The 19,098-nt window shown below is 44.5% G+C and overlaps 1 protein-coding gene across 4 annotated transcripts in view; it reads left to right on the top strand.

Moving 5' to 3' along the window:
- Positions 1 to 19,098, top strand: part of CDON (cell adhesion associated, oncogene regulated) — a 148,967-nt gene that overhangs the window by 80,918 nt on the left and 48,951 nt on the right. For all 4 annotated transcript variants that reach the window (XM_019490097.2, XM_059719545.1, XM_006261208.4 and 1 more), the window contains exons 2-3: positions 2,850 to 2,986; positions 12,288 to 12,560. In XM_019490097.2, coding sequence (XP_019345642.1) covers positions 2,911 to 2,986; positions 12,288 to 12,560 — 349 coding nt within the window. In that variant the 5' untranslated portion in view covers positions 2,850 to 2,910. The remainder of the gene's footprint in view (positions 1 to 2,849; positions 2,987 to 12,287; positions 12,561 to 19,098) is intronic.

Genomic DNA, 19,098 nt, shown 5'->3' with positions numbered 1-19,098 from the left:
CTTTGCCTCCTTTAAAAAGACAGCTGCAGCGTAACCCAGTAGCCCCATGTGCTGGCTGGGGTTAAAGTTGACCTAGAATATACATTTCATTGCTTATTATAAATAAATAGTTGAGGAACGATTTGGTAAAAAGAAACACTGTCCCCCAGCCTCATTGGAAAAGTGTTTTATGTTAACAAGTTCTCTGAGTGTTTACTTTGTCCTGTGTGCTTGCTAGTGGGGTGGATCTCCTGCCCTTGAACCGAGTGAGAATTCAAATAAACCAAAGCAGTTTCTACACAGCTAATATGTTTGCCATTTCTGTGCTACTGAGAACCTCTGTAAGCATTCTGCAAAGGAACTGGCAAAATGTTAGTTAGGCCCTGGGAATTATTGGATAATTCTTGTACGAGGGTTTCAGAAGTTGCCAGCAATTCAATCTTGTATCATTTCTAACAGAACCCTGTAAATTCTCCATGAGCTTTTCAGATTGGCACTATGAAGTGAATTGTGAGACACAAGGACAAACAGCATTTAGTAAATAGATTTTGGAAATGTGGAGTGATTTGCTTCTAGCTGTTTCTGATACTCTTTTAATACTTTTTTTTTTACATGTTCATGCTGGAGTAGCTTTCCTGTGATAGAGTAATATAGTTATAGTTCTAATGAAACAAACAGTTGCTGTGTCTATGTTTGTTTAAAAAACAAGGTAAACCTGACTTTTCGGGGGAGAGGTGATCTGAATTTTTTTGTAAATTGATTAAACAGCCCCCTTATGTGATACCCAAGCGTTAAACCCTTCAGAGTTGAGATTTCAGCTTTTGTAGCAGTTTTCAGTTGATCTCTTCAGCACATAAATTATACTGTGAAACACAAAACTGAGACCTCTTTGAATCTCTGGTCCATTTTGGCTTAAAGGGTTTCTACAGATTATTTTCCCACATTGTAAAGGATATTGGCTCTATTCTGATAGTACCTTTTCTAATGCCTTCAGTAATGAGCTTTAGTTTTTGATGCCTTGGGCTGGAAAGAAAACCTGAAGATAGTTAACTATATCGGAATTATTTTCCATATTCTACTACTCCCTCCCACTTTTTAGTCTCTGTGAAGTCTGAAACTTCAAAAAAGAACATCCTACCATTTAGAGTGAGTACTTATGGAATACAAGGGGGCATCTAAAGTATTTAATACGTTAGAAATCTTGTGTTAACTTCATAAATTCGACAATTTGAAATTACAGAACCCAAGCATTTGAGGCTAGTCACAAGGTAATGTAAAATTCAGCTAAGCAGTAGGAATATGTAATGATTGGGACTTGGCAGCTGTTGTCCATAAACTTATATGCTGCTCCACCCAGGGAGACATTTATGTCTGTGTAATAGGCCTGTGCAAAGCGGCTAGTATTTGCTTTGGATTCGGATGATTCAGGGGACAGTGATTCAATTTAGTGACTCGAATCACTGTCCTCAATCAGTTTGGCCAAATCTGATTCAGAGACTCGGCTGCTGCAAAATCTCTGAATCAGCCAGGCCCATCCCCTGAGCCTGGCAATGGCTGCCCCACCTGCCCCAGCTCCTGGCACTAAAAAAAAAAAAAAAAAAAAAAGGCCCTGACTCACCGGGTGCTGCCAGGTGGGGGGTGATCCCTGCTGCCCCCTACTGCCCCATGCTGATTGGGCAGCCTTCACAAACCCCCTGACCCCCACTTGATCCACCAGCCCCCCCCCCCTCCCTCCCCCACGGGTGCCCTGCCTGGGCCAGCTCTGACCCTTTAAGAAAAAAAAAAAAAGAGAGAACCCCCACAGTCACCGCTCCTGCTGGTGGAGGGCAATCCTTGCTGCACCATGCCATGTGGGGGGCTCTGCACAAGCCCCCCCAAAGCCCCAAGGCTGCTGCAGGAGCAGTGAGTCCTGGGGCTTTTCTCTGGTGTTTTTGTTTTTTGTTTTTTTCTTAAAGAGGTGGAGCTGGCCCAGTTGGGGGACCCGTGAGGGGGCTGGAGGAGAGTGTGTGTGTGTGTGTGTGTGTGTGTGTGGGGGGGGGGGGTCAGGGAACTCATGGCATAGCCTTCTGTGGAGCATGGGTCATTGGGGATAGCCCACCCACCTGGTGAGCACCGGGGCTTTTCTTTAAAGGGCTGGGAACTAGGGGGGGAGGCAGGCAGCTTTGATGGGGCTGGGGGAGCAGGGGAGGCTGGTAGGGGTCCCCCATGGTCCCCTAAGCCCTCCCTGCCCCTAGTACTTACCAGCTCCGAGTCCAGGTCCAGCTCCCTGCTGCGACCACTGGGGACTGCCCGAATCATCAAAGCTGTCCGAATCTTTCCCATAGATTCATAGAGCTTTGAATAGATTCGAACCTTTAAATTGGTACTCTGATTCGATTCGGATTCGGCCACCGAATTGGGCTGAATCTCCTCCAAATTGAATCGAGCCCAAAGCTTTGCACAGCTCTACTGTGTAGAGTTCAAAATGAATTTACATACCCCTTTGCATATTTTTTGTTTGCTTAGTATCTTCTTGCCATGGGTGTCCTGGCAGTTCTGTTGGTAAAATAGCAATACTGTATATAACTCTGGTAAATAATACAAAAACTCCATCCCTGTTCTCCTCCCCCCCCCCCCCCCCCCCATTTTATAATTTTGTAGTCTTTGTAATACATTAATATTTTTTAAGTCTATAAACTTATTATTTGTCTCTGTGCAGTACTCTCCTAAAGTCTTGTTATGTACTGAGTGATGGTAAGTCTCCTGGTCTTGAAGGTGTGAATGTACTTTGATTCCAGTTTCCAGCCGTGTTTCTGTCTATATAAGAAGAAATCAAGGAGAAAAAAAAAAATCTACAGTAAATTTTAGATTTTCTTTCTTTTCTGTTACAGTTGTTTCAGTGCCTTGTCATAGTCTGGAGCTCTGTGCTTTCAACTTCTGTAATCTGGCACTATGCATCTGGATCCTGGACCCATACAGGCACTCTTTTTCCTCACCGTTACAGTTCTCTTCTCCACTACAAGTTCAGGTAAGGCTTCATTCTGAAGTAGGTCACTAACTTGGAAATGAAAGCCTATGCATTCATGCATCCCTTTTTAAATCTCACTTGCCATCTGAAAGTCGGGTGCCTGTAAAATGTCTTAATCTGAATACCCAAATTACTTGTCATTTTTAAAAATGTTAGGCTAAGTGAATATTTAGCATGGCTAAATATTTGATCACTTAGGATTATCACTTTCCTTCTTTGGGAAATCAATTTAGTATTCTAACTAAATTATGATGAATGAATGAATCAAGTGGAAGTTGAGTAAAAAAAAAACAAAAAAACCCCACCCAAAACATTGTTTTAAACAACAGATCTGTTCTCTGTGTAGCCAGCTTCCTTTAACTGAACAAAGAATAAGTAATTACTAGCTTACTGTGAACAGCGAATACACTTCAATGAGAGTGAATGAGATTTCATTCTTGAAGCAGTATAAGAGTAGAATGGATATTACCAGATCATTGATGCTGCGAATTGTGCCAAATGAATCCACATTGAAAATAAGGTTTTCTAAGGGTACATCTAAGTACAAACTGTACAGAAGTTCAGGGCAGTTAGGTCGGTCTAAAAATTATTGACCTGATCTAAGTTAACTGTACCTCCAAGGTAGTCTAACTTTAGATTGGGTCTGGCAAGACGCATCTAACTGAACTTCTCTACAGTTCCCAGTGCAGTCCCAGGACTAGGAAAGCCCAGCCATTGCCTCCAGTCTCAGGACTGTGCTTTCCCTACCCAGCCCCCTTGCACCAGGCTATTTTTTAGCTCCCTGGCCCTTTCACCACCCCCAAATGGATACCACCCCCCTTATGGATCAGCCAGCCCCCTGCTGCCCCCCGCCACCCCCCTGAGCCTGCCTCCCTCCCCCCCAGTCCTGCAAGCTGCTGCAAGTTACAGTTTTTACCAGCATTCGCCGGGAGAGGGGTATTGGTTTTCCGGGGGATGTCATCTGGGGGTGGGGGAGTTTGGGAGCTAAAAATCGCTCCTGTTCCTGGGGATTAGGGGAGAGAGTCCCCAACCCCTCCATAGACCCTGCTTGCCCCCATCAGTAATCCATTCGTCCATCCTGAGTCTGCTTGCTGACCAATTTCCCACCCCCCTGCCTACAAGCTCCTGCAATCCCCCCATCCCAACTTACTTTGATTGGGTGGCCATTTTTAACTCTATCTAACCTTCCCCAACCTTCCTGAATGTTTAACTACAATTTGAATATGTACAATTGAAGAAGCTAAAGACAGGGAGTTGCAAAGATTTAAGTGTTGGCACTATTTGCTGGCAGACTTTTACTGGTAGACATTCACAGCTTAGAACAACCATTACTCTTCTCTCAAAGACCATCTCATTTGCTGCACTAGGGGGCTAGATAAAGCATTTTTGTACTTCAAAGCTAACTACATGTAGAGTCATTGTAGTTTTTCAGTGTGAAAATAACTGCAGTTTTTCATCTGAAAATGATCTATGTTAACAGTGTGGGAGTGGGCCAATTTTAGAAGGAAACTGTATTGAGTGGAACCACTCATAGGAAGCTTCCTTTCTATCCAGGTGTCACTTAATATCAGTATGAACCATACTATATAGTATAATTATTTACAGCACACTTACAAGCTACAAAACATTTTTCTCTGGCATTTTTGTTTGCTTGGCAAACATTTCTTTTTTCTCTTTATTTCTAACAGAACTGAAGTCAGTAGGATTCTTTTGTGTACCACTGTGTTCATAGAAATTAAAGGCTGGAAGGGACCTCAAAAGATTGAGTCCATACCCCTGCTCTGGGCAGGAATACTGCTGAGATCAAATGATCCCAGCAAGGTATCTGTCCAGTCTCGTCTGGAAGACTTCCAAGGTTGGGGACAGCACCACCTCCTTCGGAAGTCTATTCCAGATTCTGGTTATCCTTATCATAAAGAAGGGTACCTTCCTTGCATCCAACCTGAAACCATCCTCTAACAGTTTTATGGCCATTGCTCCTTGTCTTCCCTGGGGTGCCCTAGTGAACAGTTTTTTCTCCTAGCTCCTGATATTTACCCCTTACACAAATATAGACAGCTACCCCCCTCAGTCTGCTGTTCCCCTGGCTGAACAGTCCCAGATCCCTTAGTCTTTCCTCATAAGGTTTGTCCTCCAGGCCCTTAATCATTATTAGAGAGTGGCACATGGCCAGGTGTGGAGCAGCAGCTGCCGCATGCGAGCTTCTCCCATCTCCCCACCCTGGGTCCAGCCAGGCGGGCAGTGCCTGCACAGCAGCGTGAGATCGTGCATGGCAGTGTTCCATCCCTGCCCACCGGTGCCTACCTGCTAGGGCCTTCTCAAGTACCTCCAGGGGTACATGTGGCTCTGGTTGAGAATTCCTGCTCTAGCATGACCGCTTCTCCCCATAACTTAGTATTGTCCATAAGCTTGGCCAGCATGCTTTCCAAAACCTCATCTAAATTGTTGATAAAGATGTTGAACAGCATGGGGCCAAGAACCCCTGGCTACCTCCTGCCAAGATGATACGGACCTGTACACTAACACTCTCTGGATTCGACCCTTTAGCCAGTTCCCAACTCACTTGACCGTGGACTCTGCTGGCCCACAGTCCCCCAGTTTTTTATAAGTGTGTCATGGAAGACCATATCAAAGACCTTTTTAAAATCCAAGTATATGACGTCAACTGCATCTCACATCTAAGTGGTTTGTTACTTCTTCATAGAAGAAGACAAGGTTGATCAGACATGACCTGCTCACAACAAAACCATGTTGGCTATCCTTCAGCATCATGCCTTCTGCCATCCTCTCACAAATTAACTTCTTGATAATTTTTTCCAAAATTTTACCCAGTATTGAAGTTAAACTGATTGGCCTATGGTTTTCTGGATCCTCCCTCCTCCCCTTCTTAAAGTTTAGCACCACATTGGCCCTTTTCCAGTGTTCTGGGACCTCTCCCAAGCACCACAAGTTTTCAAATACCTTCAACAGTGGTCCCACAGTGACTCCAGTGAATTCCCTTAGCACTGTTGGGTGTAGTCCATCTGATCCTGCTGACTTGAAGGCATTCAGCCGCTCTTAAGCGCTCTCTCACCAGTTCGACACTGACCATTGGTTGGCAACTGCGCCCCACCATCCATCCAGTATCCCACTAGGCAGGTGACCACCATTTGTATGCAGGAACACCAACACAGAGTATTTGTTACAGAGTTCAGCTTTCTCCTAACTGTTATCAGTTGTCCTGTCACATTCTGCAAGGGCCCCACATTTCCCTTGGTCTTCCTCCTGCTCCCTATATCAGCTTCAGTCACCAACTGGATTTGGAGAAGATTTGGCTCGATTCAGAGGCCGAATCACCAAATCTGAATAGAATTAAGAGACCAAAATAACCTCTGAATCAATTCAGAAAAAGATTTGGAGATTCAGAAGGCAGTCTTTCAGGGGAATGAAACTGAGAAGAGGGAGGGGAAGCAGGGGGGAAAAGACTGACATCTGGAGCTGGCCAGTAACTGTGATCTTTTCCTGAGTCCCCTTCCAGTCACAGTGCTCTGGGGGAGGGATGTAGAAAAAGCATATAAGCCTCTTTCTGCAGCCTTTCTGTCCCTTTTGTGAGCTGTTTCTGCCTGAGCAAAAGACAGCTGGCTCAGAAACAGGTGGGCAGGCAGAGATCTAACCAGCACCGGGAAGGCCCCCTGTTACAGGCTATCATCCCTACTGTTTTCATCCAAATCTGCTGTAACACACACAGGTGACACAAGTTTTGCTTTCAGCAGTTTGAGGTGCAGTTTCCTAGAGACCTCCGCACCTATCTCCTTGAAACTTGGCAAACATGCGCTCAGAAGGGGCTACCATCCCTGCTGTTTTCATCCAAATCTGCAAAAAAATGACAAAGTTCTAGGTATTTCACTGTTTTCCACATTATAGCCTATGATTGAATCGCTGAATCTTCCAAAGCTGATTCGGCTGAATCGATTCAGGACAGTGATCCAAATCTCTGAATCAAATTACTGTCCTCCAAATCGGCCGAATCTGAATCAAATACTTCCCTTTTTGCACAGGCCTACTGATCATTGTGGCAGGCCACTTGGGGGTGCTCCTGCGCTGAGTCACCCACCTCACTGTGCCCGAGCACCTTCCAGGCTCTGAGTGCCTTCCGGGGGGTGCCTTGCATCTGGCTGACCCCCTTCCTGGAGCACACCCGCTAACCTGGGGGTAGAGCCTGCCATCACCCAGGGACGGGGCTTGATTCTGGCACTGTGCCCCCTGGAAACACAGGCATAGTAGCCTTTGAGGGTACTTGGCTCACTTCAAGAACTTGGGGTGCTTCCCTCAGTCAGAAGCGCAAGTAGTGGTCTCCCTTAGTCAGCCAAACCAAGGGGACCCCAAGGCATAATCTAGACACGCTCCCAATAAGTCTCCCATGCTAGGTACAAAGGAGATCTTTATTGGTTACAAGGAGCAGGGTTGGAATAGAGTATAGAGTTGAGTAGTATCAGAGAAATCCCACATAGCAAACAGGGTGGTTGGAGTAGCCTTTGATCACACATCTGAGTTACTGCAAACTATATATCATGTTAGATCTCAGGTAGCTTACTCACAAGTATCCAGAGGCAGGTGGAGATTCCCTCTGGAGGCAGGCAATTCCTTGATCATGAGTTTTGAGAGAGAGCAAGTTTCAGATGGTCCAGTCTTCGCTCGCTCTCTCGCTCTGTTTTCCTCATGGCTGCTGCCTCCCTTCTGGGCAGTCCTTAACTTTATATAGCCCTTATGACCTCATTTACTTGGTCCAATGGAGGCCAGCACCTGTTGGCTGTCAGCCAGCCAGTTTGAAATGCATCACTGGTTGCTGGGCAGACAGGCAGTCTCTAGCCCACCTGGGAGCCCAAGCCCCTCAACCAGGTATGTGATGCCTGTCATGTAGGCAGAGGGAGCAGGTTTCCCCCTCCCTCAGGAATGTATCCAGCTCAGGTTACCTAAAGAGATAGGGTAAGGTGTGTACCCCCTGCAGGGCCCATCCTAACCAAATTGTCACAGAGCAGAGTTTTTGTGGAGAAACAGAGGTGGCCTTCTGCCACAATCACTATCTCCCAGATAACCCTCAATCCTCATATCTCCCACCAGGTCATCCCCTTTGCTAGAACCAAATCCAACAAAGCCTGCCCCCTAGTCAGCCTGTTCACCTCCTATACTAAATAAAGTTCTTCCACGCAAGTCAAAAACCTGTGTGACCAATCAGATCTGGCAGAGTACTCCTCTCAACAGATGTCACCCATGACAAACATGTCCCTTGAATGTGCAGCCTCTATTAGTTCTCTGGAAAATTCCAGACCCAGCTCCTCCTCTTGGTGTGGCAATCTGTAGTAGGTGCCTACCATCAAGTCCCCAGCTTCTAGTCATCCCCCCACCCCTCCTCCTGTATCTTGACCCACAGGATCTTGAGTCGCCCTTCTTTTGAACCAGTTTGGGTCTCCAAGGAGGCATACCATTCCTTTACATAGAGAGTTACACCTCCTCCCTTCTTCCCTACCCGATTCCTTCTGTGCAGCCTGTAGCCCAGACATGCATGGCATCCCACCAGGTCTCTTATTCTGATGAGATCATATTCCCTATTGGTTAGCAGAAGTCCCAGTTCCTCCTGTTTTATTCCCCATACTCCTACTGTTTATGTATAGACACCTAAGGTCCCAGTTCCTCACAGCCCCGATGTTCCAGCCTCTCACCACCTTCCTGACCGCCCTTTCTGCTTGGCTGTCCCCTGGCTTGCATTTCTGCCTGCACACTTGTCCCCCGACGTACCTAGTTTAAAGCCCTCTCCAGCAAGTCAGCCATCGTGGAAGAAAACAGCTTCTTCCTTCCTTTCCCTGTTGTTAGCAGGGAACCTTGGAAATCAACTTCAGCAACTTTCTTCAGTATTTCAGCAGACTTAGTATTTTGGTTATTTCAAGACTCATTTTATATAGGGCAAATCAGCTGCAACTACAAGTTACTGGATTGTCTCTTCAGGAGCCCTGCAGACATTCTTCTGTTCAAGAAGTCCAATATGTTTGAGAATCAATCTGGAGGTCAAATCTAGTATTTTGTTATTTACAAATAAATAAAGCTTCCTGGGCTTTGAGAACTCAAACTCTCCAGCTCCTTGATTTCGGTATTTCAGAGAGCATTCTCCATTTTCATGAATTGAATGCCATCTTACCTCTTTACATATATCTGGGTAGATGCAACTTATTGTTGCAGACTGCCTGCTACAAGCTTTTGTTCTTTGTTATAAAGATCTCCCTAAGGTTTTTTGATCTCCAGTACTGGAAATCTGTCAAGAGAACGTTTGAAAAAGAGAGAATTACATGTTACTGCTATCTAAAGACACGTATTCTGAAAGAATTGGCACTGCTGCACCCCACCACAGAGTCTAAAGGTTGTGTAAAATATGTAATTTTATTGTCCTCCCCTTAACTGGTTGTTATTTGGTGGGTACTTGATTTTCTGGCTGCAAAAAACTGACCACGCTGGTGTGACCAATCACTGCACTTAGATACAAGAGAATTTGTCAAGTTTGTGCACCCTGGCCTAGGCTTTCAGAGTGAGCATTTGCCAAGATGCATCTCTTCATAGTTGACTGATGTCAGGGAAGTGCTTTTTTATAGATTCACAAGGAAGTGCAAGGTAGACCTATTGAAAGCCTCCGGGTAAAGGTCATAAGGGAGAACAGCAGCGGGGCTTATGGTGGGCAACAAGGCCTCCAAACGAGGAGAAGGAGGTGGATGAGGCTTTCTTTAAATAAGTGATGGAAGCTTCCAAATCGTAGGACTTGAACCTCCTGGGGGACTGTAATTATTGTGACATCTGCTGGGAGGGAAACACAAGCAGTCCAGCAAATTCCTGGAGAGTTCCCCAAGTGTTGGGAATAACTTTTTGATACAGATGGTAAAGAGGCCAATATGGAGGGGAGGGAGAAATCCTCTCTCTTCTTGACTTACTGGTCATAAACGGGGAGGAATTGTTTGAGAATAAGAAGGTGGAAGGTGACGTAGGTGACAATGACTATGGAATGATAGAGTTTAAGTTCCTAAGGGGAAGAAGGAAGGAGAGCACCAGAATAAGGACACTGGACTTCAGAAAACCAAACTTTAACAAACTCAGGGACCTGAGGGGCATGATCCCTGGGAGGCAAGTCTGATGGGAGGAGGAGTCCAGGAAAGCTGGCTGTACTTTAAGTAGGCCCTTTTTAAGTGTGCAGGAACAAGCTATCCCAGTGCGGCAGAAGAATGACAAGTGCAATAGGAAATCATCCTGACTAGACAGCAGTTTCTTCAAGGAGATGAAACTCGAAACAAATCCTCTAAAAAGTGGAAACTTGGTCATGGTACTAGGTAAAAGTTTAAGAGCACTGCGTTGACATGTAGGGAGAAAATTAGGAAACCCATAGCAAGGGACATAAGGTAGTAAAATGGGATTCTATACGTATGTCAAAAGTAAGAGGAAGACAAGAAATTCTGTAGGTCTCTCTAGGGAATGTGGAAGGCAGTCTAATCACAGATGATACAGAGAAGGCTAAAGTATTTAATGCCTTTTTATGTCCATGTTCACAAATAGGGGCAGCGAGCAGTAGGTGATTGCAGTTGACACCAGAGATAAGGAAGGAGACAAACAACCTAGAGTAGTGGAAGACCAGATTAGGAATTACTCGGAAGCTAGATACTTTAAAGTCAGCAGGGCCAGACAGGATGTACCCAAGGATTCTGGAGGAGCTGTCTCAGGTAATTTTGGAGCCATTGGCTCTCCTTTTTGAGAACTTGTGGAGGTCAGGTGAGGGGGTTCCCAGATGTCTGGAAAGGGGTAGATATAGTGCCTGTCTTTAAGAAGGGGAAGAAGGAGGATCTGGGGAACTACAGACTAGTCAGCCTGACATTTATGCATGGAAAGATCATGGAGCAGGTCCTCAAAGAGTACATTGTGAAGGAGCTAGAGGAAAACAAGATGATCGGGAACAGTTAGCACGGATTCACCAAGAGCAAGTCGTGCCTGACCAATCTGATTCCTTCTGTGATAGTGACAAGCTCTGTGGATGAAAGGAGAGCAGTGGACATGGTATACCTTGACTTTTGCAAGGCTTTTGACACTGTCTTCCACAATATCCTCATTAAAAAGTTAAAGAAATACAGATTAGATGAAAGTACTGTAAGGTGGATATGTAACTGGTTGGATCATCTCACTCAGCGAGTAGTCTGCAGTGGCTCAATATCTAGTTGAGAGGGGGTATCAAGTGGGGTTCCCCAGAGCTCTGTCCTGGATCCAGTATTGTTCAATATCTTCATTAATGGATTTGGATCATGGGATTAGGTGCATGCTCACAACTTTGCAGATGTCCCTAAATTAGGTGGAATTGTGGGCACTCTGGAGGGCAGGGCTAGGATCCAGAATGATCTGGATAGACTGGAGAAATGGTCTGTGATCAACCAGAAGAAAGTCAGTAAAGGCAAGTGCAGAGTTCTACACTTCAGACAGAATAACTATATGCACAAATATAGACTGGGGAGTGACCAACTAGGCTACATTACAGCAGAGAAGGACCTGCGGGTTACAGTAGACCATAAGCTGAATATGAGCCAATAGTATGCTCTTGTTGTGGGGGGGAAAAAAAACGTCAACAGCATTCTCTGCTGTGTTAACAGATATGTCGCTTGCAAATCAAGGGAAGTGATTTTTTGCTCTATTCAGCACTGGTGAGGCCTCCCTTGGAGTGTTGTGTCCTGTTTTAGGCCCCACGCTTCAAGAAAGATGTAGACAATTTGGAATGAGTCCAGCAGAGAACAACAAAAAATAGGGACCTGGGAGGCAGGACTTACAAGGAAAGACTGAAAAAACTAGGGTCATTTAGCCTGAAGAGGACTGAACAGGGTGGGCTTTTTTCTGTGGCTGAACAGGGTGTGCTTTTCTCTGTGGCTGTAGGGAATGGACCTAGGAGCAATGGCATCAAGCTGCAGTAGGCTGGAGATGAGGAGGAACTTCCTGTCTGAGTGGTCAGGCATTGGAACAGGCTACCTAGAGAAGCTGTGGATTCTTCAGGCTTGGAAACTTTCAGGAGTTAGGCAGAAACTTGGCTGGGATGATTTAGTCAGTGATGATCCTGCCTCGAGCAGGGGACTGGACTAGAACCTTATGAGGTCGCTTCCAGCCCTACTGTCCTATGGTCGTATGAAACAAACTTGGTCCATTCTTTCATAAGTCAAAGGTTAACTTTATCTGGACAAGATTTCAGTGAATGTTCAAATGAGATAATGCTGTTAAGTTAATGTTAAATCATTTAATGTCTCTTTCCTTTTAGATTTGATTCCTCGTTTTATTTCTGAGCCCCTGTCCACTGTTCAGAAGCCTGGTGGGCCTGTAAAGCTACATTGCTTGGCTGAACCCTCCACAGTTCGCATTTCTTGGTTGTTTAATGGAGAGAAATTGGACAGCAGGGTGGAGCAAGTAGAAGTCCATCCAGGATCTTTGACAATCTTCTCTCTCAGCCCTTCAAATTCTGGGCAGTACCAGTGCATTGCCAATAACAGTGTTGGTGCTATTGTGAGCAGGCCTGCAAGAGTATCCATAGCCCGTAAGTTAATGTTTTTTATTCCTCACTCCATGGCAAACCTGAGTACCCATCAAGTGACTTCAGTAACTACTGGGCATTATTTTAGCATCCATTCATGCTTCAGGGAAGATGGAGAAAAATACTAACTCTGCTCTAAAGAGAGGGCAGTATAAATTTTAGATCATATGCAACTAACGAGAGTGGCATATGAAGTATGTGGCAAGGAAGGATGGGCTACAAAAATAAAATCCTTTGCTCCTTTTGAGTGTGAGCACATTTTGAGGGTTCACTTATTGTTTATCTGACTAATAAGGGTGATGGTGAATATTAATGACTTGTTTATTTTGGAGATCTTTTGAGTAAGATGGTGGTGATAATGGTCAATCTTTAAATGCCATAGTTTGAAGGGCCAGATTGAGAAGAAAATTCTAGTATTAAAAGTAGCTTGGACAGACTTACGGGAGAAATGAATTATTGGACTGGTGGTGGTATTGGTGTCTGTTGTTGTAGTGCACAGAAGTCTCATTCAGAATTGGGCCCCTGCTGTGCTGGCCACTATACAGAGAGTCTACCTGCCCAAAAGTCTGACAAGTTTAGACACAACCAGACTAGGGTTTGTGAGGAATACACTGAAGCAACAAAAGATTTTAGTGAAGAATTGACAGTGCCTAGTTAGAAGTGTTTAGTAATTTGCAGGTTGTTACTTGGTGGAAAAATAAAGTAGGAAGATAAAATTGGGATAAGAGAAGAGTTGCAATTTGTCACTAATCCAGCTATGATCAGCAGGATGGATTATATAGGCATCTTGGCAAAGGCAAGAGGGATTATGAGGGATTTGAAGGAAAATAAGTTAGTTCAGATTTTAATGGAGGTAAAATCCCCCCATTCCCCTTGTATGAGAAACAGCTTGTGAAAAAGCTTGGAGGTATTTCTAGGGGAACATCCTGAGGGATGGCAAAAACAGTAGAACAGGAGGAGGGTAGGGTAAAGACTGTTGTTGTTTGTCATTCAAATTCAAAAATGACCATGACATCACTTTTTGGTTTGGTTTCTGTGAACATGTGAATAGCTGATCAGGCCAATTTGTGTTTTGAACTGTCTATGGCACACTGAGCAAGAGATGCTGCTTTGGGGCTGTTGCAAGATTTATGTTGTTCGTGCTTCTTCTCTGCCTCAGCAGTTCTCTGCTCATAGATGGTAGCTCCCATATGGATGAGGTTTTGCCAGGTGGAATAACTATGAGCAAGATCTTCCTAGGACTTTGGGTCAATGTTGAAATGTTTCAGGTGTGACTTGAGGGAATCTTTGAAGTGTTTCTTTTGACCTCACTGAGAGCGCTTTCCCTTCTTTAGCTCACCATAAAAAATCTTTGGCAGTCACTCATCTGATATTCTTGTGGCATGGCCTGCCCATCTCAACTGTGATTTCATCAACAGAATGTGGATGCCTGCCCAATTAAAGAACCTTGGTGTCTGGGATCTTGTCTTGCTATCTTATCTTCATCACTTTCCTCAGACAGCCCATGCGAAAGTGGTTCAGCTTCATAGCATAGTACCTGCACAGTGTCCAGGTTTTGCATGCATACATCAGATTTGGCATCACAATCACTTTTTAGACCTTCAGTTTTGTTTGATGATTGATGCCTGCACTCCCACACATTTGGATGTAGTCTGCCAAAGGCTACACTTGCTTTTGCAATTCTGGCACTGGTTTCATCATTGATGTGAACTGCACATAATGGTGTACTGCCAAGATAGGTGAATTTGTCCACTGCCTGGAGGGTTTGGCCATTCACTGTCATGGTAGGCTCTGTGTAAGGCTTTCCTGGTGCAGACTGGTGCATCACTTCTGTCGTCTTAGTGTTGATTGCGAGACCACAGTTGTCACAAGCTGAAGAGAAATGGTCCATACTCGGTTGTATATCAGATTCAGATTTGGCATTCAGGGAACAGTCATCAGGAAACAGAAGATCACAAACAGTCACTTCTTGTAACTTTTTGCCTTCACCTGTAGTCTTCTCAAATTGAAGAGTTTACCATCAGTCCAGTAGCTGATGTCAATCCCAGTGTCACAGTCATGAAAGGCATCTGTAAGCATGGCAGAAAACATCATACTGAAGAGAGTTGGGGCCAACACACAGCCCTGCTTGATTCCATTGATGACTGGAAATGGTTCAGATGACTCTGTCATCTACAACGCGAGCAAGCATGCCATCATGGAATTGCCAAACCATTGTGATGAATTTCTCTGGGCAACTGAATTTTGCCATGATCTTCCCAAGGCCCTCCCAACTGAATGTATCAAATGCTTTTATCAGGTCAGTGAAAGTCACGTATAGGTTGGAGTTCTGTTCCTGGCATTTCTCCTGAAGTTGACAAGCTGCAAACACCATCTCTATGGTCTCGCATCCTTTCCTGAAACCACACCTTACCCAAGGGTAAGAGCCCTTGTTAAATGTGTTGTATAAAGCTATTCAGCAGAATTCTGGAAAGGATTTTACTGGCTATTGACAGCAAGGAGATGGCCCGATGATTGTCTATTGCCTTTCTGCTTGTACAAGTGCCGATGCACCCTTGTATTCCTGGGGTGTAGTACCTTGAGTCCACATTGACTGGAAGAGTTCAGTCAGTTTCAAAGCCATGCGTGTGCCTCTGGCCTTGTAGGCCTCTGGTGGTATAGCATCTGTTCTGGGTGCTTTACCATTTGACAACAGATTAATTGCTTTCACAGTCTCAGTCAGCGTTGGAGGATCAGCAAGAGAGATGTTGATGTCTGCCTGAGACTGATAGATTGCCTCCTCACTAATAGATGACTCTTGATTGAGGATGTTGTTGAAGTGTTCTGCCCATCTCTGCAGTATCTTTCCTTTATCAATGAGCAATGTGGTGCCATCAGCATTCAGTATTGGAGATGTTCCTGATGACCATGGCCTGTAGATCGCCTTCAGAGCGTTATAAAAGTTCTTCATATTGCTCCTGTCTGCATAGGACTGAATCTTATCTGCCTTGTTGCTGAGCCATGAGTTTTGCATCTCTGAATTTGCATTGGACAATCCTCCTGATGTTATTGAAGGTTACCTTCTTAGATGTTGAAGTGCTGTCTTCTAAGCAGGCCTTATGAAGCTGATATTTCTCATTCAGTAGTCTCCCTATGTCTGTATTGTTTTCATCAAACCAATTTTGATGTTTACTCTTGGTCCCACCACATGTATTGAATGCAGCTGAGTAGACAGTCTGTGAAGGATGCCCAATTTTCCTCAATATTATTTGAATTTACATCAGTTGTTACTAGTTGGCTGCATAGTTCTTCAACAGATGCCTATTTCACATTTATTGTTGCAATTTGAAGACATCGAACTTTTTGGATGCTTTTTTGCCTTGTGGTTGTCTACTCGGATGTATCCAAATATTCAGCTTGGAGACTGTGAACCTGTGGTCAGTCCAGCATTTTGCACTTCTCTCTTTTGTCACTCTGACATGCTGTCTGTCTCTTCTCCTGATGATGACATAATCAATGAAATGCCAATGCTTGGAGCGTGGGTACATCCAAGACATCTTGTTCTGGTTTGGCAGACAGAAGACTGTGTTGGTGTTAAGTAAGTCATGTTCAGTGCATTTTCTCAGCAGGAGAAGCCCATTGTTGTTGCATTTCCCTTGGCCATTTTTTCTGATGATGCCTGGCCACTGATCTGTGCCAAGTCTAGCATTAAAGTCACCAAGGATGATGAGCTTATCTGCCTGTGGCACTTCTGTGATAAGAGACTCCAAATCTTTGTAAAATTTGTCCTTAATTACATCGGGGTTGGTCGTAGTGGGTGCATAGGCACTGATATTAGTTGCGCATCTTTTCCCAGGCAGTGGAAGTCTCATTAGCCTAAGTCTGTCATTCACTCCCTTTGGGAGATTTCTAAGCTGGCTGGCTAGCTGTGTTTTGATAGCAAACCCAACACCAGCTTCACATTACTCTCCTTTACTACAGGCACTCCAGAAAAAGGTGTGTAGCCAGCTCCTTTTCAGTTGGTTGTCCTTCTTTAGCTAGGCGAGTTTCACTCGGGGCCTGGTGAACCTGGCCAGTTCTCTACCACCTAGAGCTGCTCTTCTCTCTGGTCTAGCTGCTGTTTGTACAGTCCATTAGCATGCGCACATTCCAAGCACTAATGGTGAGTGGTGTCACCTTTTACTTTTTTGTCTTTTTGTGTGGTCTTTGAATGCTGTAGTGGGATCCCATCAGCTGTGATGTGCTGACCAAGGTTGAGGTGAAGCAGACAATGTTTAGGACACCTTTTCTAGCCCCTTCCTCATACTACGGAGGTGAGCAGTGTGATCCTAAATAAGGCTTCTCAGTCACCCAGGGGGCTGCCAAATTCTACTGCTTCTTTAGTCCAGTGAAAAGCGACCTAACTGATTGATAGATAATAAGTAACAAGGGTTAAATAAGGTCAAATTATGAAGGCCTCAAAGGCAGGCAGGCAGGAGGTCTTGGTTCTTTTGCTACAGAGGTGAAGAATATCAAAATGAGATTCATGTGGTCTGAGTGTGGTGAGCCATGGACATGGCTTTTAGTAGCAGTATTCTGAGTAGACTGATGTTAAAGCTGACATCGCTGGCACAACTAATGTGTTTTGAGAATTATAGTAAGTTGGTAAGTTGGATATTTATCATCTCTCACATTACTTACCCGCCCCGCCTCCCTACCACCTCCCCTGCCCTGCTGGTTGTCTTCAGGGTCGGGTGGAGGCTGCAGCAGAGGGAACACGGAGGCACAGCCACTGGAAACCCCCCTCTCCCTCCCTCCCTCCCTCCTTCTCCTCCCTGCTGGCTGTTGTTGGGGGGACAGCTTCCTCGCCCCCTCTGCCCATAACACTCTGGACCCTCGCAGCCAATCAGCATGCGCCCTCTCAGCAACACATGCACTGTTGGCCTGGAGCATTACAGACAGACAGACGAAGGCTTTTATTATCTTAGAACATTCTCATGTCTGCAATCACTGTTTTGTAACTTTTTACTTTGAAATATTCTTTGGAGAAAGCACTAATAAAACCAATATTTGCAGTGTTTTTATGTATTGTGACTACTTTACAATAAAATCTAGCTTTTGTACAGAAACTGTGATCAGGTAATTTATATATTCACATAGAGTTCCCAAATGTGGTTTATTTCAGGGGTTTTTTTTTTAAATCTACTTACTACAGTTAATAGACTTTTCATACACATTTGCTTGGACATGTGAACTGGTTGGAAAGTTAGGGCAGGAGAGGAGAAAAGAAATTCATTTTAAAAAATTGCAAAATGTCATCTATGCTCTTTTCTATCTGGTCAAAATTACCTGACTAGGTGTTGATTTTTTTTTTTCTTAGTTGCATTTTTTTATTTTACTTTTTCTGAGTCTTCTGAATATTTTGTTGTTGTTGTTTTGGTTCTTGAGCCATAAATTGCCTAATTAAAAAAAGAAAAAAACCCCAATAAAACCAGGCTTGAAGAAAGAGGATATGGGCCCAGTTGTCCATAATGAAAGGCATAGGGAGTACTGAATGTTGTTTCCTCTATAAGCATGCTTTAGCTGTACTGGATTAGAGTAATAACTGAAGTGGGCCTTTGTCAGCCAAGGTTTGAGTAACTCCTTTATAAAGATGCCTTTTCTATGAAGCATGTCCAGAATTCCCATGAGAGGAAAATTTCTCATAACTGAGAAGTACAAGTGTTTTGGTAAAGTGCTGATCCATTGCAAGACCCTCTCAAGAGAGCTATAAGGGTAGTCAGCTTAGCAAAGTTTACATGCTGTAATAAGCTTCATCGCAAGAGATGATTAAAAAAAAAAGGCAGTTTGTATACTATACTATACTATACTATACTATACTATACTATACTATACTATACTATACTATACTATACTATACTATACTATACTATACTGCTGCTGTTCCTTGTATGTGTGTGTTTTTCCAGGTTTTAACAAAATGAGGAGTAGGTGCGACTTGCAGGCTGAAGTTTGACTCCTGTTGTTACAGGCAGCAAACTGCAATTGATGCATTCCTTACTACTGGGCTCATTGTCAATCTGTCTTTGTAATTGAAAATAACTCCTTTCTATTTCAAGAATTAGCATTACAAAACTGCTTGTTATTTGTGTATCATAAATTGTCTTCTGCATTACATTAATAGCTTGCTGTCGACATCTCAGTTCCTTGCTTTGTTGGCATCTATTAACTTGTATGTCTTATGTTAGTCTGAAGTTAGGTAGAAGGCGAGGTAGAGAAGGACCTTATAGACCAGGGGTCGGCAACCCCGTGGCACGCGAGGCCATTTTGCTTGGCATGCCATGGCCAGCCCCAGCTCTGGGTAGCTGCTGCCAGTGACGGAGCCCAGGCTGCTCCCAGCAGGGCTTGCAGTGTCCCAGCTGCCTGCTGGGAGCAGCCCGGGATCCCGGCTGGCAGCAGCTCCCCAGAGCCAGGGCCAACTGCAGTCGGGAGGCTCCAAACAGCTGTGCCAGGCTCTGGCATCAGCTCCGCACTGGCATGTGCAGGTGCGCCTTGGCAGCACAGCCCTGATCTCTTTCCCACT

The sequence above is a fragment of the Alligator mississippiensis genome, chromosome 16 (genome assembly GCF_030867095.1).
Source record: "Alligator mississippiensis isolate rAllMis1 chromosome 16, rAllMis1, whole genome shotgun sequence".
Classification (NCBI taxonomy): Eukaryota; Metazoa; Chordata; order Crocodylia; family Alligatoridae; genus Alligator; species Alligator mississippiensis.
The sequence above is the reverse complement of the archived record's forward strand: the minus strand, read 5'-3'. Positions and strand labels throughout refer to the sequence as shown.